Raw genomic sequence first — 27,428 nt, 5'->3', positions numbered from 1 at the left:
AACGTGGCACATGTGAGGGACAGGAGCCAGAAGCCTGTGAGGCACATTTGTCAAGCGGCAATGTGCCTCCTACCCACACCCGCGGCCTGCCAAGGAGGAGCCTCCGGGGCCAGGGCTCCCCAGCCCTACGTGCACCTGCCCCTTCAGGGCCCCTCGCTCCTCTGCCTCTTCCCTCTGCTACAGAGGCCCCCTCTGGTTGCCCCAGCAGAGGTGTCCTCCAGTTCCTCCACCGTGGAGACAGAGCCACAGAGCTAAAGGGAGGCAGAGGAAACAGGAACGGAAGCAGCGTGGCTCAGAGGGGGACTGGGACCCAGATTGCCATCCGTCAGGTTGTCTTGACCTGAGCTTGGCAGAGCAGAGCCAGCTTCCGGGAAGAACCTTCCCCCAGGAGCCAAAGCCCTGCTTGCTCCATCACACGGCCTCTTGCCGAGCAGTGTCTTGCAAGGGTGCGAGGAGCTGGGAGGTGCTCAGATGGCTCCAGAACCCCTCACCTGGGGTCGAAAGGCACCCAATTGCTTCCCTCCTGCCCCACTGGTGATAAGGCTTCTAGGCAGCTAGCAAAGCATCTGGTTGTGCCATTAAGAAACTGAAGGGGAAAGAAAGATCATGAGTAAGCACATTGTGGCCGAAGGGGAGGAGTCAGAATTACAGTTGGCTTCTGGGCACCCAGTAACCAGGCCCAGGACAAGCTGGGGGAGGGGGAGGGGAGGGGACCTGAATACTCTTAAAGGTTAGAGAAGGGAAGCCGCCTGCATAATAGAACGACACACACTTGCAAAGCACAAGAGCTTGAGAGCAAGTTCCTATCCATTGCCTAATTTAATACCTTTAACTAAACACAGTTATTTCCTTTTTTTAATGTTTATTTCGTTTAGAGAGAGAGGGAGAGAGAGAGACAGCGCATGGGGGGGGGGAGGGGCAGAGAGAGAGGGAGACACAGAATCTGAAATAGGCTCCAGGCTCTGAGCTGTCAGCACAGAGCCCGACACGGGACTCGAACTCACCAACCACGAGATCATGACCTGAGCCAAAGTCAGACACTTGACCGACTGAGCCACCCAGGCACCCCCTCCATTTTTTTTAGTAAGGTTTTTTTTTTGGGGGGGGAGGTGTTGTTTGTTTGTTTGTTTAGTAAGAAAACTAAAGCCATGTGATGACAGAGGCAGATTCGGGAATCAGGTCTCCAGGAGTGAGAGCAGGCCCTTCAGTTCTAGTCTCTGGCAGAGCGAAGTTTACATGGTTCACAGCAAGAACAGCAAACTGTGTTTAGATCTCGTCCATCAAAGAGTTAGCAAAGTTTAGAACTGGGCAGATTCTCAGGTCAGCTTGGCCAGACTTACCCAGGTGCTTCTGGTGGTTGCTCACTCTCTTTGGACCAGTTTTCCTATGTGTAAAAGGAGAGCCCCCTGTCCCCTGGACTTGCTCAGGGCAAGGACTTTAGTCACTGGCTTCTTTCCACCTAGGTTAGCTCCAGGCCTGGAGCTGACGTGCAGTAAGTAGCTGTTGAATGAATGCTTGCCTGACCAAGCCAAAGGCACCATTCAAACGTAATGATGTTAGACAATGGGGAAACGCAGGAAAAAAACACCTTTGTGCAAGGTGTGATTTAGGACAGAACGGTCACTTGTGGAAGAACTTGGAGGCCGCCTCTGTTAACCCAAGCCTTCTCCACTTTGCTCCTGCAGAGCCGAGCAGCCCGAGGCACCTGTTCTCAACAGATAAGCCCTTCAGTTTCATCTGCAGTGAACCTGGAGTTGGCACTTCTCCGAACCCCCTTTGCATTTACCCTCAGTGACTCATGCCCTGACACTTAGTCACATCCTTTCTTGCCTTCTTCTTGAACAGAAGTCCTTTGTAAGCTTTCTCTCCCTGGCTGGATGGTAAGCTTCTTGGAGACAGGGACTGGGTCTTAGACTTTCCCTGGAGCTCCTGGAGCCTCAGGCACCAGGCTGTTCACACTGGGGGCTCGGTAAATACCACTCACCTAGGAAAAGGAGTGCCTCGGGGGCTGGGGGCTGGGGGTTGTCCTGGCGGTGACTTCTGGACTGCTGTTTCCAGGTTTGATGGGGGATGTCTGAGCCCAACCAAGTAGGGTCAGGAGCCTGATGGCGACAGGATGCCTGACGCCTTCAGTAAGGAACAGAAACTGAGAGGCTTTCTCAAGGCCAAAATAGGTGTGCAGAAGAGGGGTGCAGAGAGCAGTGTGGGAGCTGCAGGTGCAGACTAGGGCAGAGAAAGGCCCAGGTCTCGGTCCAGGGCACCTCACCGCTGTGCCCTGGGGGAAGTGGGGGAGGCTCCCGGAGCAAGGCCCTCCCTCTTCCGTGCCTCACTTTCCCCAATGAGGGAAGGACGCTGTTCACCACGTGGGAGAGCCGAGAACCCTTTGTTGGGTCTCATTGTTCCCAGGAGGGTGTGCGGAGGCTGCGCTGGGCACATCCAGCCTGGCGCCACTCACACGGAGGCAGCGCCCGCCGGGCTCTACCCTCACCCCATCCGGCCTCCCCTTCCGCCCCTCCGCGCCCCGGCCCCCTACCCCGCCCCCGGTCCCGCCGCCCCCCCCCCCCCTCCCCTCCCCTCCCCTCCCCTCCGTGGCCTCCGCTGCTCCCACACAGTCCCCGGCCGGCGGGCGTCGGCCCCGCCCGCGCGCGGCAGCGCCCCAGCTCTTCCTCCTCCTCCCCGCCCTTCCTCCTCCAGCCCGCCCGCTCCCCGGAGTCGGCTCCCCGGCCGTGTGCGCAAGCGTGTCCGGCCCCTTCCCCGCCCCCCGCCCGGGCCCGGGCCCGGGCCCCCGCCTCCCCGCAGGCGGACTTGCCCGCTCCCAGGCCGGCCCCGCGCCCGGGACAGGGACCCGGTGGAGCGGAGCCGCAGCGCCAGCGCCGCGCCGCCAGCCCGTGCGCCTAGCGGATCGGAGCTGTGCGCGAAAGTGTCGTGCCCCGCCCCGCTCCACCCGCGAGGGTGAGTACGCGGCGGCCGGTCCCCGTGGGGCCCGCGGCGGGGGGAGGGAGGGCGGGAGCGCCGCTAGGGCCCGGCTGCCGGGCCCCCGGCCCCGCGCCGCGGCGGCCGGGGAGGTGGTCGGCCCGGCACGTGGGCGCAGCGCGGGGCCGGCCCGGGTGGGGCGGCCGCAGCCCCGGGATCCCTTTCTCTGGACCAGATTTTCGCGGGAAGCCGGTGCTCCTCTCTCCCTCGGAGTGAGCCAACGGGATGGTTCTCTTCTCCGGAAACTTTCTAGCCCCCACCCCTGCGCCCGGGCTGAAGAGGCGTCCCCACCTTCAGCATCCTCTGAGCCAGGGTTTCTCGCAGCACTGCCCCCATCGAGTCCAGAAGATCGGGTGGGCTGGCTTTGCTAGAGGTGACAGGCTTTGCTGGGTCCATCTGTGGGCAGGACTCGCAAGGTCGCCCAGCAGAGCCCGAAGGTGGGGGTTGCTGGCTGCAGGCTGGCAGTGCCCGGGATACCAGGTCCACCTTGTGGGGGGCCTTTGGGCCTAAGCCACGGTGCCTCCGAGCTGCTGGGTGGTGGGCAGTGGGAAGGGGTGGGTTTGCGGTGAGGGTGGGGCCCCAGGGTGCGACAGGACCCCTAGGCTCAGCTGTCTGCCCCGGGTGCCTCCCTGGGGCCCCTGCTGGCAGGGACCTCCTGGCCGGCCCAGGGTTGCCAACATGTCCGCCCGGTGCTGCCCCCTCCATTTCCAGTCTTGGGGGGGAAGCTCCGTCTGGGCCATCTAAGGCCTCATGTACTTCTGCTGCTTCACACGTCCTGAGGGCCTGGCTTGGGGGGCTGCTGCTGGAAGACAGGGGGGAGGGGGCGTGTAGGCAGCGTTCAGGTGCTCAACTGTGCTTGTCTGACCTCATGACCACCCACAGGCTGGCACCCCCACTGGCTTCTCAGGGAAGCCTTGCTTTCCACCACTGGAGGGAGGCACAGCGTTGAAGCCAAGTTCAGGCTGACTTATTCTTTGTAGAACCTTGGGAACGGGCCTGGTAGGGGCTAGGGTGTCACTAGGGGCACAGACCAATACTGCTCTTTCCCGAGCTGCGTCCTCTGCCGGGCCCTGGCCCTGGCATTTTCCAGGGCGATTTTAAATGTGTTGATATGTGCTAAGTGCTTTGAAAGCTGCCTGCACAGAGGAAGAGGTATGTAAGTGCTGTTAGTGATGTTTCTGCCACACTTACTCTGCAAAGCTGCCCCATAATTCCAGAGAGGTTGGGAGGCGCCAGCTATTGGGACCTGGAAATTACCTCGTGGGGGATTTTTCTCTTTGCTGGAAGCTGGTCTGGGCATACCCTCTGACCTTGCTCTGCTCCTGTCTCCACTCTAAACCCTCTCTGTGCCCTGTCCCTCAGCATTGTTAGGCTGAGTGGGAGATCTTAGGCTGTCCCGTGGGTCCTGGGTTTCATCAAGCAGTTGTAGGAGAGGCAGGAGTTGGGGCCAGTCCTCCACCGACCAGTCCAAGTTGAGGGGTTAGGAGGGGAGCATAGCTGAAAGAATGTAGGAAGGGAAAGTAGGAATCGTCTGCTTGGACTGTGGGCTAAGAGGGCTTCTGTAGCTCAGGTGTGGGTTACTGCTCAAGACAACAGGGACCCCCTTTTCTGAGAGCAGAGACCCCGGCCATGGAGGCTGGCCGTGTCTTCTGGGCTGTCTTCTCTTTCCTCCCTCACCTCCTTCTCTACCCAAAGCACTTCCCACTCCTCAGAAACAGAGTTTTTTGTCCCCTCCACCCTCTCAGCCCTTTTAGGATCCAGTTTTCCGGGTAGAACCAAGAATCTGATCCTTTCTGGAATTGTAACAGATCTTGGAAGGCCCCCCCCCCCCACACCACTACCACCCTCACCAGCAGGAGCAGAGAAGTTGGACCCCCTTTCTCTGTTCTAGCTTAACCTGTGGTCATCCCATAGTGACTCTACCCTGGCCTGGCCTCTGCCCTGCATTGGGTCCCCCCTCGGGCCCTATCTGGGCACATTCTATGGGTCTCGCCTCAGAGAGGCTGTCCCAGTGGAGCTATGAATTCCTCCTCTCAAAATGGCTCAAAAGTTTACATCCTCTGTCTTGGCGAAGGGGTCACTGTATCTTAGAATAATACAAAATGGTTCCAGCTCACAGGAGAGTGAGAGGCTCAGCCTCCTGAATACGACCCTCCAGATCAGTGTCACAGAACATTCTAGAGTCTGAGGGTCAGGTCTACAGATTGAGATCAAGGCAGGCACCAGAGCCCAGTTGAGCTCCCGAATCCCTGGAGATGGGCCCTGGGCTCTGGAGGGTGGGGGTGGTCAGGTAGTGAGGGGAGGGCCCTCAGGAAAAGGAGAGCACTTGCTCCCTCCCTGCGGACTCCTTAGCTGCCCTCTGGTTAGACATTTCCCCTGTGGCAGGCAGCTGCTGTTTCCCTGACCCCCAGGGCCCTCCTTCCTTCTCAAGACCTGGGACCTTGATCTGAAACTTTTGGTTGCCTTGACAAAACAACTAGGCTAGGCAGGTTTCGGAGCTGTAGTCACTTGTTCCCCCATCTCTCCTTGGTTGCCCCCTTCCCAGAATGCTCAGCACTTCTGCATATGCGTGTTCTGAGGGACCCTGGGTATGCTGCTGGCCACCCCTGGCCTCAGAAGCACCCCTGACCTCTACCACATTCCCTGTGTGTGTGTGTGTGTGTGTGTGTGAGACACTATTTGTGCTACAGATGGAGGAAGTGGTTGAATGTAGCTGTATGTGACGCCTGGACCCCAGCCAGTTCCCCTGGGGCCCCTGATGGGTACCCCTTGAGCCCAGCAGGGGCTGAACTCTGCCAAGGGGTCGTGTGGGGTCGCTTGCTTTTCAGGGTGTGAGGGCCATCGGTGTCCAGAACTGCAGGTTTTCTTCTGGTCTTGGCCCCTTGCCTGGGACCAGCAGACAGGCGGCTCCTGGCACTATCTCACTATCTCTGCCCACCCTGCCCCCTGCAAAGCTGCCTGTAGAAAGAGGGTGTGACTACTCTAGAATCCGAGGCCCTGGCTTCTGCCCAGCAGGGAAGAGATGCTGCTGCTGGGGCTGAGGGGAGGTGCGGGCCTAGGTGAAGCCCTCCGTGTCTACCTGGGCCCTGAGCGGGAGAAGGCCTGGCTCTGGAAGCCCAGAGGAGCTGTTATAGGATAGTCCCTTCCTCCTGCCTGGAGCTTCCCTCCGAAGCCCAGCCGAGTGGCTCAGCGGCTCCAGGCTCTTGCTTTGCTGTGTGGGGTGGGGAGGGTGGTGATGGCTGGAGAGGACAGGGACCGCTTTGCAGAGTGCTGGGCCCACACACTGTTGTTCCTGCCTTGGATCCCACCCCTCCTCCAGGGTGTGGGATCCAGGGGGCTGCTGCAATGCTCCCCACCCATGCCCCCCACCTTTCCTGTGTCCTCTGCCCTTGCAGCCTCTGTAAAGACCTCCTTAGAATAAAAAAGACTTAGCAGATAACAAAAGTAGTTACCATTTGTCAATCAAGCACTTTTTAAAAGCCTGGCCCAGTAAACTTACAAGAAAAAAAAAAAAGGTGCGCTATACACTTATTTAAATCCCGTAAGCCTCACACAACCCTTTCTCTCAGCCCATTCATAAACGAAGAAACGGAGCCTGGAGAAGTGTAAGCTGCATGGCCACGGTCACACTGCTCGGGGAGCAGCTGAGCGGAGACTTTGTATCTAGTCCTGTTTGGGAAACCTGCACTTTCCAGCTGAGTCCAGCACTGCTCCCCCAAGCTCCTCCTCCCCTTTCCTGTGATGGCTGAAGAGTCTCAGAGGTGTGAAGGGCTTTGCTCAGGGCCACAGTGTATCAGTGACTAAGGCCGACCACAGCCTCCGCCTCCTGATTCCCAGCCAGAGCCCTTGCGCACCCCACATCTCGCCCTGCCCATTTGCCCATGTGGCCCCCTTCCTGTGAGTGCAGGCACTTTGCTTGTCAGCCCCCTGTGGTCCGCAGGGCAGGGCGGGGCTGTCCTCTCTCCCTCTCCACCCTCCCTCCCCACCGCTGGCCCTCCCAGCCCCTCCTAGCCCCCACCTCTCCTGCTTCCCCCCGTAATTGCTTCCATCTGGCCCGCCTGCCGGCTCCTATTCCTTTGGAAATGCAGCGGCTCCCCCAGCTGCCGCCCACAGGGCTGCAAGGCCTCATCCGGCAACCGGGGCCACACGTGGAGATGGGGAGGGGCCCTACAGGTCCGAACAGGGGGATCTGGGCCAAGGCGGCTGCTCCGGGGACTGGCATCCCCACATTCCTGCCAGACAGGAGCACCTTTGCTCCAGGGTCCTTGCTTGACACCCGCCCTGGCCTGGCCCCGGCCTGGAGAGGTCCTAGTGGTGAGCTTCCCCTTCTGCCTCGCAGCTTCCACAGTCCCCTCTGCCCTTTGCAGGTGCACAGGTCAGGAGGAGGGAGGCCTGGCTGGAAGGGACGGCAGGAGAGAAGTGGGCACCAGCGCGGGCACGCTCTGGGGACGACTGCTGGGGGGTCCTGGGAGGGAAGCGAACAGGGCAGTCACGGTGGCAGAGGCTGAGGGGCCCGGGAGCTCTGGGCAGGTGAGAACGGGGCTGACTCATTTCCCTTGGTCCCAGGCCATTGACTCAGAATCAGCAGAACTAGCAAGGAATCCTTATATTTTGTGTTGATATAGAATAAAACCTGCACATTCTAACAGTGCCTTTGACGCTCTGTTGACTCCCTTGCCTCAGGCTCTGCCTAGGCTGGGTGGGGAGGGACACCAGTGGGGGTCTTCTGGTGTGGCCATCTGGAGGCTTTGGAGCATGCTCCTGCCTGTGGAGGGGACACGTTCCCTATCGTGGAAGATGCGTACGCATTGACTGGTGACCTTGACGGGGACAGGCCAAAGGAGATGTGGGCATAGCAGGAGCACGTTTGTGGTGTGGAGCAGATCTGAAAACTTTTAAGGCATTTTCTCGCTGAGATTTTAGGATTTTAGTGTAAAGCTCCTGGAACTTGTCTGTCTTGTTTACTGCTATATTCTTCATGCCTGGAATGATGTCTAGCAAATAACAAGTGCTCAGTAAATATTTGTTTGATAAATGAAAGGAAGACACAGCTTGGCTTTTCTGACTTCGTCTTCACTGCGTTCCTGTTTTTCCTTCCTCCTTTTCTTGGGGCAAAGGCAGTGAGCAGACAGGTGAGTTGTTGGTCAGAGAAGGGCCTGGCCGCCTGGGGTCTCCCCCTCTGCCGGGGGTCTCTCTGGGCACCCGGGAGGCAGGCAGGAGCCCCAGGTAAGGATGGGCAGGCTTCTGCCCCCCTGAGGAGAGCAGGCCCCTCCTTCTACCTGCCCTGGGCTCAGTGGGTCCCCTCCCTGTTCCTGTTTCACCTCCTCAGCCCAAACTTTAAGACCTTGCACAGACTGGCCCTAAGGAGCCTCTCTCAGGTGTCCTCTCGGGAGCACGGTTCACCCCTGTTCTTGCTTCTACCCAAACAACTACACTTCTCTTCTTTCTCCATATTGGGTTTCCACATAAAATTCCCTTTGAAAGTAGGACAGAGGGTTTCTTGGCTCTAAAGAGTTTTATTTGAAAGCCCCCATCCAGCCACATTAAGACTTTTTATTTTCCCAGGAGCACGCCATGTGTTCTCACCTCCTGGCCTTTGCTCTGGCCGGTCCCCCGGGTATGGCCCGGGTGCCCTCGGTAGCCATCTTCCTAAATTGCAAGTGTCCGTGGGCATCCAGCCCGAGGCTGTGCTCTCGGAAGCCTCCCCGGCCACCCAGCACACTGCCACCTCCCCCTGTGCACCCCGCTCCCCTCAGCTCCCAGGCTGGCCACGTTGTGCAGGGACGGTGGTGTGGTACAGGGAGCCACGGCTTGACTCCTTTCCCGGCTGCCCAGCCGTGGGCCCGACACAGAGCCTCGGTTTCCCCCGAGGAGCTCACACTTCTGAACGAGAGAGCGTTTCTAGTGACATCCCAGTGCGTGGAATCCAGCACTCTGCAAATGCTGGCTGCTGTGTTTTCTGTGGTTCCAGGTGGGGCCCAGACACTGACAGGTGTCTCCCTGCCGGCCCAGCAGCCAGGGGCAGGCGGCCGGGCAGGAGCCGGATGGCATCCTTGGTCTCCTCTCTGTCTGCTCCCCAGGTCTGTGACCTCAGGCAGAGCCGTGGCCATTATTCGTTCTCCATCAGCACATCTGTTAATTGAGCTAATAGTATCTGCCCCACCTCACAGGTTTGTGAAACGAAATGAGGTAAACAAGCTGGCAGAGGCCTCAGAGGTCACCATAGGGCAGGATTGCGACTGCCTTACCCTGGTGTCCCCAGCACCTGGCACCGTGCTGCCACACGGTGGCCTCACAGTAACTGTTTCCTTTTGCAAATGAGGGAGTTGAGACTCAGAAAAGTAACTCGCTGGGGTGTTGTTGTTTTTTTATTGTTGTTGTTTTAGTAACTTGCCCTTGGAGGTCACAGAGTGTCTCTCCCCACAGGTAGGAAGGAGACTGTCTCAGGAGTGACCCCCGCTCTCTCTGCCCCTCCGTCCACCTCTGCCTCTGTCTCATCCCTGTCTCTGAGGTCCTGATGTTATTCGGGCTTTCTGTTCTCCAGGCCCCAAAGACCCAGGACTGGGGAGGCTGAAATCCCCGGGGCGTGGCTGGCGGAGGAGCTGGTGGACTAGGACACCCCTGGAAATGTCCACTTCTGTCCTGCTTCTCCCAGACTGGCTCTGTCCTCCCAGGGGCTTAGCCAAGGCCTGGCTGGGGAGAGTGCGTTCAGGGAGAGGGGGAGCCCGTCCTCCTGGGCTGTTGGGCCCTTCTCGCCACACTCACTGTCCCCCCACTCTCCTCTGGTCCGCTCCTGGGTCCTGTCTTTTTCTGTCTTTTGTTGACCGTTTTCTGCCTTCCTTTCTTCCCTTTTCCTCCCTCTCCCTTCGTGTCTGACATCTGTTCTTTCCCCCGGGGCCCTCACCCCCCTTGCCTCAACATCCAACTTGTCCTGACACTGGCAGCCGGACTTCCGGTGGCCGGGGAGGTGCCCTGCTGGGCTGTGGAGGCTCAGGAGAGCTTGCTGTTCTTGGCAGCTCCAGCATTTTCTAGTGAGATGGCTCTTCCAGCCCCTGAGCTTGGTGAAGGGACGGTGCCAGCCCAAAGTAAACTCAAAGTAAACTTCAACTCAACTCCCTGCCCCGCCCCCCGTCCCCCCCTTCCTGGACACCGTCCTGGTAAGGAAAGTGGGACCTTGTCCTGGAGCCTGAGGGTCGGCAAAGAAGAGCCTGGTGGTGGAGCTTCTCTGGCTTCTGACCTCTGCCCCCCGCCCTCCTCTCTCCAGAGCTCCAGCTCTTTCTCCAGAGGTACCTGCTGGGATGGAGGAGGCTGGCCAGAGCAGGGAGGAGATTTCCATTCAGACACCTTCCAGGTGAGCACACACGGCGTGTTGTGCTTGGGCCGATGTGTGTGTTCATGCGCGCGTGCGCTGTGTGTGCATGAGCGTGTCCGTGGGTTGTGTGGGAGAGAGAGAGCATAGGCATGCATCCATGTGTGGACAAGCACACGGGTGGGCCTGTGGGAGGTTGTGTCCTGTCCCCCCCGCCTTCTAGGCCTGCCACTATCCAGGCCTGCTTCTAGCCTGGCGCTCTCCTCTCTGTGGTCTGTGTGACCTTGGCTTTGCACTGGGACTCCCTTCTGTCTTGGGAGCCGGCTGGTCCCCTGCTGTGGTCCCACTCAATGGTGACTGATCTCTGGCCACCCGTTTAGCTGCCCGGGGGCCCTAGGGCCAGCGTTTGCCCCCCACCTCCCAAAATGGAGGCGTGTGGGGGCTTCCTGCCCAGCATCTCAACTCTGCCAAGGCGGAGGGAATGGGGAACAGCTGCGTTGGCCGATTCCGGCTCCGTATGGATTTGGTTTGACAACAAAGCTCCCTCTGTGTTGTTCTCAGGCCCCTTACATAACCCGAGGGTGGGGGGTTGGGGGGGGAGGGAGGCGATGGGGGGAGGTGGAGATGGGGACAGGGAGACACCAGGACATGATGGTTGGAAAGGGGACAGGGACCGGGAGGAGGGGCAGGGGAGTGAGAGAGAGAGACCGTCGGGAAGCAGAGAGAGGAGGAAAAGTGTGCATCTTGGCCCTACAGTTCTCCTTCCGGCCTCCTGATTGGGAAGGAGCTGGATTTCTGGGTCTTCTGACTTTTGTCCTGTAGCTGCCTTGTCTTCCCCTCCTTGCACCCCACCCACCAGTCCTGGATCTGCTGGGGATCTGCCTGGGAGGAAGGGTTCAGGGCTGGGCCGGAGGGCCATCCTTAGCCCCACCCTGTAGCTGAGTGCTTTCATAAAGAAGGGAGTCATTCTCCTCCCTTGCTCTCGGGTGTCTATTCATGACTCCAGGTCCCAGGCCTGGCTCTAGAAGCCCCTCTTGCTACCCTCTGGATGGCAGCCGTTCCCTGTACCCTGTTGGGCTGCTCAAGGCCCCACCTAGGTCCCTGGCCCAGTCTCCCATCCGGGACCTCCCCCCAGCTCCAGACCCTCGGGCCACCCCGTCGGAGGCCCTGTGGCCCTGTCCCTGCACTGTCCCCTCCCTCAGTAATCAGACCTTCTCTTCTTGCCATCACTGTCCCTGCAGCTGTCCAAATAGAGTGGGAAGAAAATGTTCTTTTTCCGGAACAGCTGGACTGACAGCCGGGAAGGCCAGGTGAGCTGGCCAGGCTTTGGGGGTGCTTTCGGGGGTGGGAGGTACCTTGTCCCAGGGCCCTGATCCTGCCAGGTCCTAGGCAGGAGCAAACAGACACTGGGAAGAGGGCAGGAGGACCAGTAGGGCCAGGGCCCCAGTGACGGCATCGTCTCCTGAGTTTTCTCAGGTTTTATTCCCTGTGCCTCAGTTTCCCCCAGTCCTTTTCTGGCACCAGGCTTCCTTGAAAAGAGCCTCTGGATTCCATTTGGCCCTAAAGGGTAGTGCTTGTCCCCAGGCTGTAGTGGATTAACAGGGCTGTATTCTTCTAACCTGAAAACAACAGAGGGGGGAGGAGCTGCTGGCGAGGCCCCAGATTCTCCCGGTTCTGGCACTTGGCTTGACCCCTAGCACCTCCCTTGATTCGATTTTAAGGTGTCTGCCCAGGAGGTATCCTATAGAAACTGAGCCATAACTCTGCGGAGAGATGGTGTGGGTGAGGCCCAAACCTGCTGAACGAGCCCTAGACTCTGGAATCCTCAGTCCCCAGGCCCTGACCAGCTTGTGGCTTGCCTCCCACCACCTGCCCCAGGTCTGGGTGCTGGGATGCTCCTGCAGTTGCTAATGCCTCAGGGCTTGAGACAGAAAGGTCTGCTTGGGGAAGGGGGATGGCTAAGAGAGGGCTTAGGAGTTTCCCGATTTGTGGGCGGATGGGCCAGGAGGATGGCCCCTCTCACACGAATCAGGGTTAGGTGCCTGGGCAAAGAGACCAGGCCAGGAGGATGGTGAGTGAGCACTATGAGGGTGCCGGGTGGGGCTGTCCTCCATTGGGGCAGCTGCCTCTGTCCCGTGTGTGACTGAGGTCCCCGGCTGCCTTGGGACACTCCCTAGCCCCCCTGGGGACATCCCTTTGAGGCTGTGTATCTTCCTGTCGTTCACTTTCCTGTAGCCCTCCCCCTCCCCCAGCGCCCACCTCCCCAAGAACCTCTGAGCATAACAGGAGTGTGACTCTGTCGCTGGCAGCCGGGCTTGGCCAGGCCGAGGGCCAGAAGTCCAGAGTTTCTCTTTACCCAACTTTCAGAGGTGAAGAGATCCCCAGAGGGCTGGCTTAGCCACTCCCTACTCTTGAAGTGCTCCCTGGCTGATTGCTCCAGGGACCTGCAGCCTGACAAACAAACCGGGCTGGAGCTGGAGCGGGAGCTGAAGGTGAAGCCTTGTGGCCCGTGCCCTGGGCCGCAGGATGGGGGAAGAGAGCGCCCTGGCGGAGGGGGCTCAGCAGACCTCAGAAGCTGTACGTTGGGGGTGGGTGGGGTGGGGTGGGGTGGGGTGGGCAGAGAAGAAGGAATGAGGGGTGTGTGCACGTGTGTGTAGGGGTCACTACATTCCTGCATGTTTCCAGGGTTGGTTTGGGGGTGTGCCTGTGGGTGAGCAGAGACGGGTGTGTTTTTGCACAGAGATGCCTTTGGAGGTTTTCGACGCGGGAGGGTCGGAACGGACCGGAGCAGGGTGGGCTTGAGAACGGTTTCAGAGTGTCCCCCTGGTGCCTCCTGGCTCTGGGTTATGGATGGAGCTGTGAGCATTCGGACGGATTTGCTGGACATGTCCCCCGTGGAGGAGCCCCAGGGGCAGAGGTGGTCCTGGGGCATCTTTGACAACCTGAGCATCAGCCAGCCCTCCAGCCAGCATTCCCACCTGCTCTGCTCTGGCCTCTGCCCCCAGGGACCACTGCTTGCCCTGGAAGGTCTGCACCTTCCCCAGCAGCACCTAGAATGCTAGCCGCCCCACCCCCTTAGCTCCTCATCAACCTTTTACTTGGAGAAGAGTCAGTTCATTGAAAGTCTTAACTGATGTGAAACCTTAAAAGGGCCTTGCTGGCTTTGCTCTTCCTTGGGGACAGCTACTGCAGGAAATGGGGTCTTGCTTTTCCTTCTTCCTGGTTTCATTTCTCAGTTAGAGCCCCCACCGCAGGTGCTACATTGCCACACGGCACTTCCCTCTTTTCCCTACCCCCACCCTCAGCTCCCCTAACTAGGTTGGGCTCCTAATAGGAATTCAGGAGCGGGTCCTCCCCCTGTTGACCTCCTGAAACCTCCATGTTCCAGAACCACCATGGCAGGACAGCTTGGATAGACAGGGGAGAGCTGTTTCCCTGCTATTCCCAGATGTTCCCAAACAGCTGTGCTGATAGCCACCGTTCTTGGGTCAGAGCTAGAATGTTTTTCATTGCCCTGCACTGTCCCTGCCTGAGGACTTTGGGAGTACCTGCCCGAGACGGGAGAACCAGCAGAGGGAATATCACTTTGGAAATAAGTGAGGAGGGTACTGCTTCTGGAACTGCTATGGAGGGGGGGGGGGCGCTGCTCAGGGGAAGGGGCCCATCTCTATGCCTTTGGGATGGGACTGATCGGGGGTCTGGGCACCTTCTCTAGAACATGCTATGCCCAGAGACAGTGGCTTCTGCAGTGAGGCCTGCTCCCTCTCTCCTATCCCGTGCTTCTCACGTGACAGCAGTGCAACTCCAGTCTGACCAGTACACAGGACCTGGGTTTCGTGCAGGGCAGAGCCTGGGTGGCAGTGCTCCTCCCCCTCTGCCCGAGCCGCTGCGTGTGCCCTCGTAGTTTGTGCCATGGAGACAGCAGCTGGGAGGAGAGGGGAGTATGGATGTGGTTGTGGACCCCTCCCATGGTGTCGGCCTGGCCTGTACTAAGGCTTTTCGATCTCAGGATGGCTTTCGAGGATCACACACCTCCCAAAACTTGCTCTCGTGACCTGAATTTCACAGATGAGGAATCTGAGGTCCTGAGAGATACAGGAGCTTGTTCAGGACTGCCTGGCCTGTGACTGCAGAGGTGGGATTGAACCTCAGGTTTGTGTCTAGACCCCTCTCCTCTGCCTCCAGGATGCCAAAGGTCCTTTGAGGTGCAGGGAGGGGTGGCTGAGGCTTTAGCCTAGGCCAGCCCTCTTGGGGAACAAATAAAGGGGATGTGAGGTAATAGGGCATCTTCGAGGCTCTCCTGGGATCTCGATAGGTCTGTTGGTTGACATCAGCTCATCGTGTGGTCCAATAGCCCTGGAGCTGGTGGTAATTAAGGTGAGTCAAAGGTGGTGCAGAAACCACGCCTTCTTGGTGATAAGGGTATGTTTGTGAGCGCAGCCACGTGTGTTTGGCAAAAGTTGTGACACTTGGTGCATCCGCCAGCCCCTGAGCCCAGCCTCTAGCAGGCTCCTAGCGCCTTGTGTGCTCAGGTCTTTGCAAAATAAGGGTCTGGGATGCTCTAATCTGACGAAACTTTTCTGTCCACGCTTGTCCTGCTCATTTGCTCGTTCATTTAGACATGTGTTTATTTCAGTGTTTGTCAGTTACCTACCACGTGACATGTATTAAATTTGGTGCGAGAGATACTGTCGGCCACAAGGAGTCCCTGCTTTCTTGGGGTACAGGAAATAACATGGTGTCACTGCTACAAAGGAAGCAAAACGGAGTGAGGAGGCAAGACTGGAAGCCGGGAGGAGACTCCTAGATTGGGTAGTCTGGGACCCTGGCTTGAGGGGCAGCATGAAAGGGAGAGTGGCCAGGACAAGGGAAGCCAGGGACAGAGGTCTGGGCTTGTGATTCCAGATCCCACACCATTTATCCTGCCGTCAGCCCCTGCCAAGACAAGGACTCAGATGGAAATCTTTAGCCCTGTCTCCATTCTCAAGTGGGCGTCAGGTGTGGAGGGGGCGTGCAAGCTAAACTTCTTCTCTTTGGGGAGGGGAGGGTGTGTTTAGGAAGTGCTGGGGAAGCCCAGGGGTCATCGGGGACTTTCTCTGTTCGGTGGACAGTCACATGGGCATCACGTAAGGTTCAGTGTTTATTTCTTTGCCTTCAGTCGCAGAACAGACTGAGTGAAAAATCGTGGTTTTTTTTCATTTATTTTTTATTATTTTTTTAAAGATTTTTATTTTTAAGTACAACCCAGAGATCAAGGGCTGCACACTCCACTGACTGCACCATCCAGGCGCCCCACCAAAAAATAGCGTTTTTAAAATGATGTTTTAATCCACCCCGCATTCCACACAGCCGCAGCTTTTGGATTTCACTTAGCACATGAAGAAGGAGTATGGCTAATAGTTGCTATTCGCTGAGCGTTTCCCATGTGTCTTTCCTATGTTATGTTAACCAGCACAGTGGGACTTGTGGCAGGGGCTCTTGGCCTCCATTCTACAGATGGGGAGACCAAGGCTCAGGGATGCTAAGTGGCAGAGGCAGGGTTCAGGCCCGGTGGCCAGTGCCCCAGGCACAGCTCTTGGCCTGAGGAGGAGCGAAGGTTCTGGCAAGACGGTTCCATGTGACCCGCTTGCCAACCCAAACACGGCCGTCCGCGTGGACCCCGGGAGGGTGTGGTGTGCGAGGCATAGCCGTGAGGCCAGTTCTGCTCAGGCACTGGGGCGAGTTGCCAGGGTCAGGAAGACGTCGGATGTGGGCAGAGCGGAGATTGGGCTGGTGTGCCAGGTGCCGACGTCACCTTGAACTGTGGCTGCGCATCCAGAACCCTGGCAGCCCAGGAAGAGGGGAACGGATGCCGGGGAAGAGTGGAGTCTTCTCAGCTCTGACACTCTTGAGACCTTGAGACAGTGCTCACTGTGACTGTCAGTCAGAGTGACCAGGGCCCTCTGGAGGCATCTCAGACACTCTGATTTAGCCTTCCTGAGCTGGGGTCCAGGAAGCGTGTGAAGCTTAATGTGCTCTACAGGTGCTTCCAGTAGGATCTCAGAGATTGCCTGGTCCAGTGCTGTCCAGTGGAAATGCACTGGGGGCAGGCGCCTGGGTGTCTCAGCCAGTTGAGCATTTGACTCTTGATTTCGGCTCAGGTCATGAGCCCAAGGTTGTGAGATTGAGCCCGTACCCAGGTCTGCTTGATATTCTCTCTGTCTCTGTCTCTCTCTGTCTCTCTCTGCCCCTCCCCCATGTTCTCTCACTCTCAAACAAAACAAAACAAAACAAAAAAACAGTGGGGACCACAAACTCAAGCCACATAGGTAATTTTAAATTTTAAAAGAGGTTAAGTTAGGGTTCCTGGCTGGCTCAGTTGCAAGAGCATGTGACTCTTGATCTCGGGGTTGTGAGTTTGGGCCCCACATTGAGTATAGAGATTACTGAAAATTAACATATTTTTAAAAATGTTAAGTTAGGGGCGCCTGGGTGGCTCAGTCGGTTAAGCGTCCGACTTTGGCTCAGGTCGTGATCTCGCGGTGTGTGAGTTCGAGCCCCACACCGGGCTCTGTGCTGACAGCTCAGAGCCTGGAGCCTGCTTCAGATTCTGTGTCTCCCTCTCTCTCTGCCCCTCCCCTGCTAACAGTCTGTCTCTCTCTGTCTCTCAGTAATAAATAAATGTTAAAAAAAATTTTTTTTAATGTTAAGTTAGCTACATTTTTAAAAAGCAAAAATAAGGAGGTGAAATAAATTTTGAATATTTTAACCCAGTATAGCCAAAATATTAGTTCAGTGTGTGATCAATCAAATAGATTTTTAAGGTGATAGTTCACTTTTTTTGGTACTAAGTCTTTGAAATCCAGCATGTTTTCTTTTTTTTTTTTATTGTTAGTATAACTTTATTTATTGATGTATTCACGTATTTATTTATAATTTACATCCAAGTTAGTTAGCATGTAGTGCAATTAGGATTTCAGGAGTGGATTCCAGTGATTCATCCCCTATGTCTAACACCCAGCGCTCATCCCAACAAGTGTCTTCCTCACCGCATATGTTTTCCACTTGCAACACACTCAGTGTGAACCAGCCACACTGCAAGTACTCCATAGCCACATGTGGGATGGGGCAGGGCTGGTGCCATCCACCGTTTTCAGAAGAGGAATCTGGAGGCCAGAGGAGGAAGGGGACTGGCCAGATTGGTGGGGAGCTGAGTTCAGGCCCCAACTCCGGTAGTGCCTTTAGCCTTGGCATCTTGGGGCCAAATTCGTCGGCTCCTGGGTGAAAAGTCTGGGGAAGGAAACATACCCTAAGCCCCTGCCTGGGACCTGGGGCAGGTCCACAGCCACACCATACTGTTCCTTTTTTAAATCCTGGCTATGAGTCTGTACCGTTGATTCTCTACCCTGCCACAGCTTCAGCTTTCTGGAATTCAAAGCTTCTGCCCCACCCAGAAAGACACCAGAAGTATGATTTTCAAGTGGTTCCCCGTGGTGTCTTGTGACTGGCAGCTGATAAAGTGGATGATACAGTGTTTCTGTGCAGGAGGCTGCAAGTGCTGGGCTGGTTGGGGTGTCTGATGGGGGGGCGGCAGCCTGTGGACCCCACGAGTGGGGAACAGAGAGCCTTCTGTGCTTCAGTGGGAAGCCTGTCAGGCCCCTTTCCCTCCAACCTTGGATGGCCAGACAGATGCCCCCATCTGCCCACTCACGGGCCTTGACGCAGTTGGTCAATTACGCAGCCCTGGGCTGTCTCACATGAGCTGGGGCCAAGGCAGGCCTCACTCCTCATTGGGCGTGCCGTGGTCATGCTGTGCTGTTCAGTGATGGGGAGAGGACACAGTCTGCAGGCTGTGTCTAGCCAGGGGGTGGGCCGGAGGGGATGAAGCGAGTATCAGACCCACTGTTGCTGCTTCCTCTTCTCTTGGTCCAGTGATGTCCCCGACCAATAGATCCATTTATGAATTGAGCGAATTTGTATTGAGAGCCTACTGTGTACAGGTCACTATTCTAGACATTGGTGATACACCAGCAAACAAAACAACAACAGAATCTTTACAAGCAGGGAAGGGGGATCGGAAATGTTGGGTGTGCATGGAACTCTCGATGGCAGGTAGAGAAGGTGAATAAAGAGATCAATGAAGAGATGTCAAACCCATGTCTCTCTGGGTAGACAAGGAGCCCATGGAGCGTTTTTGAGCTGAGAAGTGTTGTAGGTGACTGATCTGTTCTGGAGAATTGCACGCACTTAGCCATCTGCACCCGAGAATGACTGATTAAAGTAGGGTATAGTCCCACAGAACCCCAATGGCGTGTGTCATCTCGCCTTACCGAGCAACAGCATCAGGTCACGTGGACTTCATAGTCCAGCTTGAGTCCCCTCTGGAATATTAGCAGAGGACTCCGAGCTGGGAGGAATCATGGTGGGCTGGCTGGCACCACTGAGATTCACTCACTTTGACGGGTGGAAATGTGACCCCAGATTCCTAAGATGAAATGCGCATGAGCAGGTGGAGAACAGATCTGCTCTTAGGTTCAAAAGGGTAGCCACACAAGTTCAGGAGGCCTGGCTGAGGGATTTTAGTCCCATGCCACGGGCGTGTTGTGGTGGCAGGAAAGTGAGCGCAGTCTTAGCCAGCATTCATGGAAGTCTGGTGTCCAGATGGAAGGCGGTACTAATCCTGTGGATACAGTTGTATGCATTGGAAGCCTGCTGGAGAGCTTCCAGAGGAGTCTCGGGCTACGGGGAGGGGGGTGGGTGGCAAATAGAGACTGTGTCTCATAAGGAAGCTGCCTGAGAAGGAGCAAGGAAGGCTGCTGGTAGCTGCTGTAAGCGTTTGAAAGACTTTGATCTGGTAGAGGGCTGACTTCCTTTACTTGCTCCAGGAAGTAAAGGAATCGAGGGAGCCATTCCTTCACAGGAGAGTTTTTGAGGCAGTAGAGGGTCGGGTATGTGGGCTCCAGAGCCAAGCAGCCTGAGTCCCCGTCCTTCTCACTAGCCCTTCGCCCTTGGGCAAGTTGCTGACCCTTCCCGCACATCGGGTCCCTGTCTCTGCGATGCAGGTCGTCATGGTGTTTAACTCCTAGGGTTGAGATCATACTTGGACAGCCCCTAAAAGTGTCTAGCAGACTAGTTCTCAACATCCGGTCATGTCTGCAGACAATGTAGTTGTCACAACTGGGGAGTGGGGCTCCTACTGGGGAGTGGCATCTGGTGGGTAGAGGTCAAAGATGTTGCTAAACACAGCCCCTCACAACAGTGACTTCTCTGGTCCCCAAAGCAATGGCGTTGGGGTAGGAACCCTCCTGATATCCCACATGGTAAATGCACCATACATTTTAGCAATTAATAAGGGATGTAACACATGTTTAATCTCATCTTATTACTTGTGTGTCGGATGTTTACAAAACATCTGCTACATTTTGAACTCTATAATAGAGTCTGAAAGTATAATGAAGTCCCAGACCACAGAAGTCATAGTCTCATGGGTAAGATACAAAACACATAATATAATATAAAATTATATTATGTGATACAGCATCTTCTGTAATCCAGGCACTCTGATAGACTCTTGGTATAAACAAGCCTCCAATTTCAGAGGTCAGAAGATAGTGGGCAAAACAGGAAGAGCAGTAATTATATAATATGAAATTATATTACCTGTGAAGTGCCAGAAGCAAGTTACAAACGATATTTTGTGGGAAGAGAAACATCAATTGCTTAGAAATGTCAGAAAAGATTTCATAGAGGAGGAGCCCTTTGAGATGACACTGGAGTGAGGTGGTTCCAATGAATGGGGCGGGGAGGGGCTTAGAGTGTCCCACCGGAGGGAAGTCTGCAGAAGAGGTGATGTGCTTGGGAAGAGGATAGCAGGTGCACCTGCAGGGCGTGTGACCCGAGGGTGAAGGGTCCTGGTGGCCACTAAGGAGCTTTGGCTTTTCATTTAAGGAATGGGAGCAACTAAGGCAGGAGGGTGCAATTGGTCTCTGCCCAATTAGGAAGCAGGGAAGGTGGGGTGGGATCTAGATTCCATGTGTCTCAAGAAGACATGGAGGGACTGTATTCTAAAGTGTTTCTGAGGCTCTAGACCATGTGACCTTCGTGCCGCAGCCAGGTTTTTTAAAGCCTCACATGCCCAGTGCCTCCCACAATGCCGAGCATTCGGTTCATTAGGAGCCCAGAGAGCACTGGTTGGGATGAGGAATTGGGGTAGAATCAATCATATTAATAACTGTTCAGTAGGGATGGCATGAGGGGAGGCAGATGTTGGCAGGCCGAGTTTAGGATGATGTGGGGCCAGGGCGGGGGGGCAGCGGAGAGTGGGGAGAAACGGGTCCAGTTTGGGCATGTGGAGTTTGAAGCGTTTATGATCATCTGGGTAGGATGTGCAGCAGACAACCAGAAATAGTAGGATGGGATCTGGGGAGGAATCAAAGGGTTTGGATCATCAGGGTAGGAGTAGTCGTCAGTCGTCTGATAGTGAATGCACTTGTCCTGTGAAAACAGGCAGGGGAGAGCAGAGGGTCAAGGATAGATCCCTGGGGAACGCCAGCACCTGACTGAAGTGGGGTCAGAACAGACTGGCACAGAGCTAGGAGGGAAACCTGGAGAAGTTCTTGACCCAGAAGCCAAGAAGGCGGTATCAGCGGACTGTATCAAAGGCTTCAGAGTATGAGGGAGAGTGAAGACAGACCTTCCTCAGGTTGGACAGTTACGAGGCCGCTGATGGCTTTCGCAGGAGCTATTTCCGCATAAAACGTGGGTGGTGGTGTAGGGCTGAAGGAGTGAGTGGAAATAGCACAGATACAGAAGTGTGACCACTGGAGGTAAGGGGGCAGACACAGGGGTAGCTGGAGGAGGAGGTAGAGGCAAAGAGGGAGGAGGGAGATTTAAGTATGTTTATTAGAGAGGAGTGAAGGACAGAAGGGCAAAGGGGACCACTGATGGGGAACAGTACTGGCAAGGTGAGCGGGGATCGGTGTCCAGGTGGAGGGATTAGGAGGGAACAAGAGGGGTAGGTGAGTCTAGAGGTGGCAGACAGGTAGCTCCAGTTTTTCCCTCTAGAACTAAGGGACGTGTATTACGTGACTCGCTCAAGGTCTGCGAACCAGTAAGAACAGAGCCGGTGCCTCTGCCCCCACGGGTCTTCTTGGACCCCTTCTCAGGGACATTACACCATATCCCTTTGATAGGCCCCAGGGCTCGAGGGGCCTGGCATCATGCTGTGCCCTTAGGGGGATACTGTCCCTCCTGGGTCAGCACGTACAGTACCTGCTGGGTACCTGCTGTGTGTCAGGCTGTGTCTGTGCACCATGAGACACGGTTGCTGCTTCCATGGGGCCTTAATTCTTCACCCTGTGCCCCTGGTTCTGCCCTTTCGTGATGTCTGGGGCTGTGCTCATAGCCTCACCTCTCCAAGGGACACTGCTATTTGGCCAAGCATCTTAAGAGCACACGGCCTTCCTGCCCTGGGGTCACTTTGTCTAGTGGGTTGGGTGAGCTGGTTTCCTCGGCAGTTGGTGGTAGGGGCTGGTGCACGTTGGATGTGAGCGGATCAGATTCCCGCTGTTCTACCCAGGTACTCTACTGTGACTTTTTCTCATGCCTGGTCAGTAATGTGGGACAGCTGCTGGGAGAAGGCTGTCGGTTGACCTGAGGCAGCAGCTAGCCCAAGAAGCCTGTGCTCTGGGATTGTCCGGGGCTGCTGGTCCTCGGCTTGGCCCAGCGAGGGGAAGGGGTGGGCTGATGAAATCCCTGATTGGGGATCTTGGAGCAGGCTCAAAGACCAGGCAGTCTGCTTCACACAGACCAGCACAGTTTGGGAACAAAGACAAACCAGTGCAGACTTTCCGGGGAAGAGGTCCAAGATGGCTAGTTGTCTTGTTGCTGGGGACCCGGACTAGTCAGCTGTGCTCACCTCCCGGTGCCAAAGGTCTCCTCCATCCAGGTGGGGCCTGGAGGGTGGCTGGGTATGCGTCTTTCAGTTACTGTGGAGCTCGGTATGTGGTATTTTTCATCCCGGCTTCCTGTTAGAATCACCAGGGAGGTGGGGGTTTGTTTTGTTTTGTTTAGGAATGCCTGTGCCCTGCCCTTAACCAATTAAATAACAGTCTCGGAGAAGGGGACGTAGACATCTATATATTTTCGTATTTCTCAGGTGCTGGCCTTGTGCCAGTCAGGTCACCGATGTCGTGACCTACTGATACAAAAGGAGATGAAGTGAAATGGAGTGAATCCTGGTCATGAAAGATTGAGAGGGAGTAGAGGGTAGGAGAGGGTGTGGTTCATCAAGTCCTGAGCTCTCAGGATCCTGGCGTGGAGCTCTCCAACACAGCGTCTGGTCCTAGCCCAGCAGCAGGGCACCACCTGGGAGTTAGTTAGAATTCATACCCAGCCACACCCACTGAGTCAGGATGTACACATCAAGGTTGAGCAGCCTGCTTTGGTCATTCATTCGGACATCCTCATTATCCTCCCCTTCCTCCTCCTCCTCCTCCGCTTCCCCCTCCTCTCCCCTACCTCCTCCGCCTTCCCCCCTCCCTCCTTCCTCCTCCTCCCACCCACTTATTCCTCCCACCCCCTTCCTCCTCCTCCTCCTCAGTAGTTCCTTTTATTTTAATATAATTTATTGTCAAATTAGCTTCCATACAATACCTAGTGCTCATCCCAACCAGTGCCCTCCTCCCTTCCCATCACCCACTTTCCCCTCTCCCCCACGCCCCATCAACCCTCAGTTTGTTTTCTGTATTTAAGGGTGTCTTATGGTTTGCCTCCCTCTCTCTCTATTTGTAACTGTTTTTTTCCTCCCCTTCCCTTCCCCCATGGTCTTCTGTTAAGTTTCTCAAGATCCACATATGAGTGAAAACATATGATATCTGTCTTTCTCTGACTGACTTAGCCTAATACCCTCCAGTTCCATCCACATTGCTGCAGATGGCATGATTTCATTCTTTTCTCATTGCCAAGTAGTATTCCATTGTATACATAAACCACATCTTCTTTATCCATTCGTCAGTTGTTGGACATTTAGGAACTTTCCGTAATTTGCCAATTGTTGAAAGCGCCGCTGTAAACACTGGGGTACAAGTGCCCCTATGCGTCAGCACTCCTGTATCCCTTGGGTAAATTCCTAGCAGTGCTATTGCTGGGTCATAGGGTAGATCTATTTTTAATTTTTTGAGGAACCTTCACACTGTTTTCCAGAGCGGCTGCACCAGTTTGCATTCCCATCAACAGTGCACGAGGGTTCCCGTTTCTCCACATCCTCTCCAGCGTTACAGTCTCCTGATTTGTTCATTTTAGCCACTCTGACCGGTGTGAGGTGGTATCTCAGTGTGGCTTTGATTTGTATTTCCCTGATGATGAGGGACGTTGAGCATCGTTTCATGCGTCGGTTGGCCATCTGGATGTCTTCTTTGGAAAAGTGTCTATTCATGTCTTCTGCCCATTTCTTCACTGGATTATTTGTTTTTCGGGTGTGGAGTTTGGTGAGTTCTTTAACAGATTTTAGATACTAGCCCTTTACCAGATATGTCATTTGCAAGTATCTTTTCCCATTCCATAAGTTGCCTTTTAGTTTTGTTGATTGTTTCCTTTGTAGTGCAGAAGCTTTTTATCTTGATGAGGTCCCAGTAGTTCATTTTTGCTTTTAATTCCCTTGCCTTTGGAGATGTGTCAAGTAAGAAATTGCTGCAGCTGAGGTCAAAGAGGTTGCTGCCTGCTTTCTCCTCTCGGGTTTTGATGGTTTCCTGTCTCACATTCAGGTCTTTCATCCATTTTGAGTTTATTTTTGTGTATGGTGTAAGAAAGTGGTCTAGTTTCATTTTTCTGCATGTTACTGTCCAGTTCTCCCAGCACCATTTGCTAAAAAGACTGTCTTTTTTCCATTGGATACTCTTTCCTGCTTTGTCAAAGATTAGTTGGCCATACATTTGTGGGTCCAATTCTGGGTTCTGTATTCTATTCCGTTGGTCTATTTGTCTGTTTTGTGCCAATACCATACTGTCTTGATGATTACAGCTTTGTAGTAGAGGCTAAAGTCTGGGATTGTGATGCCTCCTGCTTTGGTTTCTTTTTCAGTATCACTTTGGCTCTTCGTGGTCTTTTGTGGTTCCATACAGATTTTAGGATTGTTTGCTCTATCTTTGAGAAGAATGCAGGTGCAATTTTGCTTGGCTGCGGGTTAGAATCACCTGAAATGCTTGCACAAATTCCAGTGCTGGGCCAGTCACATTAAGTGAGAATTCCTAGGTGTGGGACCCAGATACTCTTAATTATACTTTACTTTAAAAATTATTTAGCACCCCAGGTGATTTTCCTGTTCAGCCAAGATCAAAAACACCCAGTTTAACTAGTGTTTCTTAAACTTGAATGTACCTCTCATTGATCAGGAGATCTTATTCAAATGCAGATTTTGTAGGTGTGGAGGGGCCTGAGATTATGCATTAAAATTTTTTTTTTGATGTTTATTTATTTTATACTTTTTAAATGTTTGTTTACTTTTGAGAGAGAGAACGTCAGCAGGTGAGGGGCAGAGAGAGAGAGGGAGACACAGAATCTGAAGCAGGCTCCAGGCTCTGAGCTGTTAGCACAGAGCCCGACACGGGGCTTGAACCCACCAACTGTGAGATCATGGCCTGAGCCGAAGTTGGATGCTCAACCGACCCAGCCACCCAGGTGCCCCGAGATTAATATATTTCTGATATGGTCCCTAGCGATGCCCATGCTGCTGACCTGATAAGTATATTTTGAGCTGCAAGCATCTACTAAGCTAACTTCCCAGTTTTATAACCAAAGAAACCGAGGGTCAGAGAGGGAGATGTGACTCCCCCAAGGTAACCCAAGGTGTTACTTACTCATTCAGTACTTCCTGAGCACTGGTTCTGTGCCAGGCAGTGTGCTGGATGTTGGGAATAAGACTGACCTCATTGCTACCCTCACAGAGCTCATATTCCAGTGCGGGAGACAGACAGAAAGTAAGTATCTAAGCTCATTACAGATCAGGAGAAGTGCTCTGGAAGGTGCTAGGGAAGGTATGACTTGGCTGTGGCTGTAGGTAGGTATGGAAGAAGGCATGTCACTTTCGGGATAGTGGTCAGGGAAGTTACTAGAACCATGGCTTTCACTGGTGTCTTTTTTTTTTTTTTTAAGTTTATTTATTTATTTTGAGAGAGAGAGAGAGAGAGCAAGTGCACAAGTGCATGAGCAGGGGAGGGGCAGAGAGAGAGGGAGGAGAGAATCCCAAGCAGGCTCCACACTGTCAGTGCAGACCCCTACACGGGACTCAGTCTCATGAACTGTGAGATCATGACCTGAGCCAAAACCAAGAGTCAGGTGCTTAGCCAACTGAGCTACCCAGGAGTCCCCTTACTGGGTCTTCTAACTACAAATCCAGAACTTTTCTTTTTTTTTTTTTATTTTAATTTTTTAATGTGTATTAATTTTTGAGAGAGAGACAGAGACAGAGCGCAAGCAAGAGAGGGGCAGAGAGAGACGGAGACACAGAATTGGAAGCAGGCTTCAGGCTCTGAGCTGTCAGCACAGACCCCAGCATGGGGCTCGAACTCATGAGCTGTTAAATCATGACCTGAGCTGAAGTCAGGTGCTTAACCGACTGAGCCACCAAGGTGCCCCAGAACTTTTCCTTACTGGGCAGGGTCATCTTCCATCTGGGGTTTGGGGATGGGTGCTCATGACTCTATGGAGGATGTCTGTCTCTGGTCCCCATCCCTCACCCGCCCCTACCCTGCTCTCTCCTCCCCCCTCCAAGACTAAAATTCTTCCTTGGTGTTTGTGGACTCAGAGTGGAGCCTGGGGGCAAAACATTAACTTCATAATAGGACAGTGTTTGGGATAATTGATTTATGATTTGTAACAAAACCCAGCTCTGGTCCTGAAGACATAATTTGAGGTTTTCCAGGTCTCTGTGAGAGAGCGCAAACACTAGAGATTCCCTCCCTTTCCAGGTGGATCACAAGAATCACCTGGGCTGCTTGTGAAAATGCCTGTCCCCGGGTCCCACTCTGGCTGACTCAGCAATCCCCGGGAGGGGCCCTGGAATCTATGTTTTCAGTAAGTGGCCCAGGGCAATTCTTCTGATCCAGGGCACTGAGGAACACCGTGTGGACGACAAAAAAAAAAAAAAAAAAAAAAAAAATGCTTGGTGTCCTGCTCCCCTTTGTGTGGCTGGGCAAGATGCCGAAATTTCTTCCCCAGTGACTCTGCAGCATAGCCCTGGCTGAGTCTGTGTGTCCGGACCTCTCTGCTTATGTGCATATAGCAGCTGGCCCCTTTCCAGAGCCCTGTCCTTGCCACGCCCTTTGTCCTTTGCCCTTACCCAGAGGGGTCTCCTGTCTCTTCCTCTACCAACCAGACCCTCCTCCCTCCCTGCACTCCCCTTCAAACACTTGCCTTCCTGGACTCCCCGCCCTCCTCCTCCCCCTCTAGCACTGGGATGCTAAGGGTTTGGGCACTGCGTTTTAGTCAGAGTCCAGAAGATCTGGAGGAGGCTGTACGCACCGTCCCATGGTGCATTGTCGCCCCAGTGTCTGGCCTGAGAGGACCTGTTTGGCTTAGTAGTGGGAGACTGAGGATGGAGAGGTGGGCGGCCGCCAGAACTGAGGGAATGCTTTGGATGGCGGAGGATAGGTAAAGCTCAGCAAAGTGGGTCGAGGTGTCCGTCTGTCTCCTGGAGCTGGCCCTTCCCAGATCCAAGTGAGGAAGAGGACAAGGAGCCCCGAGAAACCACGCCAGGGAAGCTGGAAGAGGCCAGTCTGGCTTGAGACCTAATCTTCGAGGTGTGGGGCTTGGTTTCCCTTTCTGTGGCATATGCCCCACCTGGACCCCTGATGCCGCCCTTGAGGGATTAGGAGGATGTCCGCTCTCTGGATGGCCTCCCCAGAAGCAGCTCTGTGCTTTCTGGAGAAGGGAAGGCAGGCGCGTGTGTCCTACTCTAGTGTCTAGGCAGGAAGTTTGCGGAGCTGACCACACATGACTCCTACCTCCTAGGTGGCCCGAGGCAGCCGGGATGACAGCTCTCCCCAGGAACCCTGCTACCCGCTGAGAAACATGATCAGCAAATCCCGTGAGTGTTGTCCCAGGGCTCCCCCGCCCTGAAGGATGGGCCCCCCAGAAGCTGTCTTCAGCATCATCCTGGGTCCCCCTGGGG

The 27,428-nt window shown here is 54.9% G+C and overlaps 1 protein-coding gene across 6 annotated transcripts in view; it reads left to right on the top strand.

Annotated features, from left to right (window-relative positions):
* The first annotated feature begins 2,758 nt into the window (after window positions 1-2,758).
* Window positions 2,759-27,428, top strand: part of ST3GAL4 (ST3 beta-galactoside alpha-2,3-sialyltransferase 4) — a 38,039-nt gene continuing 13,369 nt past the window's right edge. For 2 of the 6 annotated variants that reach the window (XM_049654613.1, XM_049654594.1), the window contains exons 1-2: window positions 11,622-12,859; window positions 27,269-27,344. In XM_049654613.1, coding sequence (XP_049510570.1) covers window positions 12,809-12,859; window positions 27,269-27,344 — 127 coding nt within the window. In that variant the 5' untranslated portion in view covers window positions 11,622-12,808. Of the gene's footprint in view, window positions 2,953-10,237; window positions 10,325-11,523; window positions 11,593-11,621; window positions 12,860-22,899; window positions 26,333-27,268; window positions 27,345-27,428 lie in introns of those variants that run through there. The other 4 variants (XM_049654604.1, XM_049654630.1, XM_049654635.1 and 1 more) reach the window with 4 other exon arrangements.

This window comes from Panthera uncia, chromosome D1, assembly GCF_023721935.1.
Source record: "Panthera uncia isolate 11264 chromosome D1, Puncia_PCG_1.0, whole genome shotgun sequence".
Classification (NCBI taxonomy): Eukaryota; Metazoa; Chordata; class Mammalia; order Carnivora; family Felidae; genus Panthera; species Panthera uncia.
Note: the sequence above shows the minus strand (reverse complement) of the source record. Positions and strands in the feature narration are given on the sequence as shown.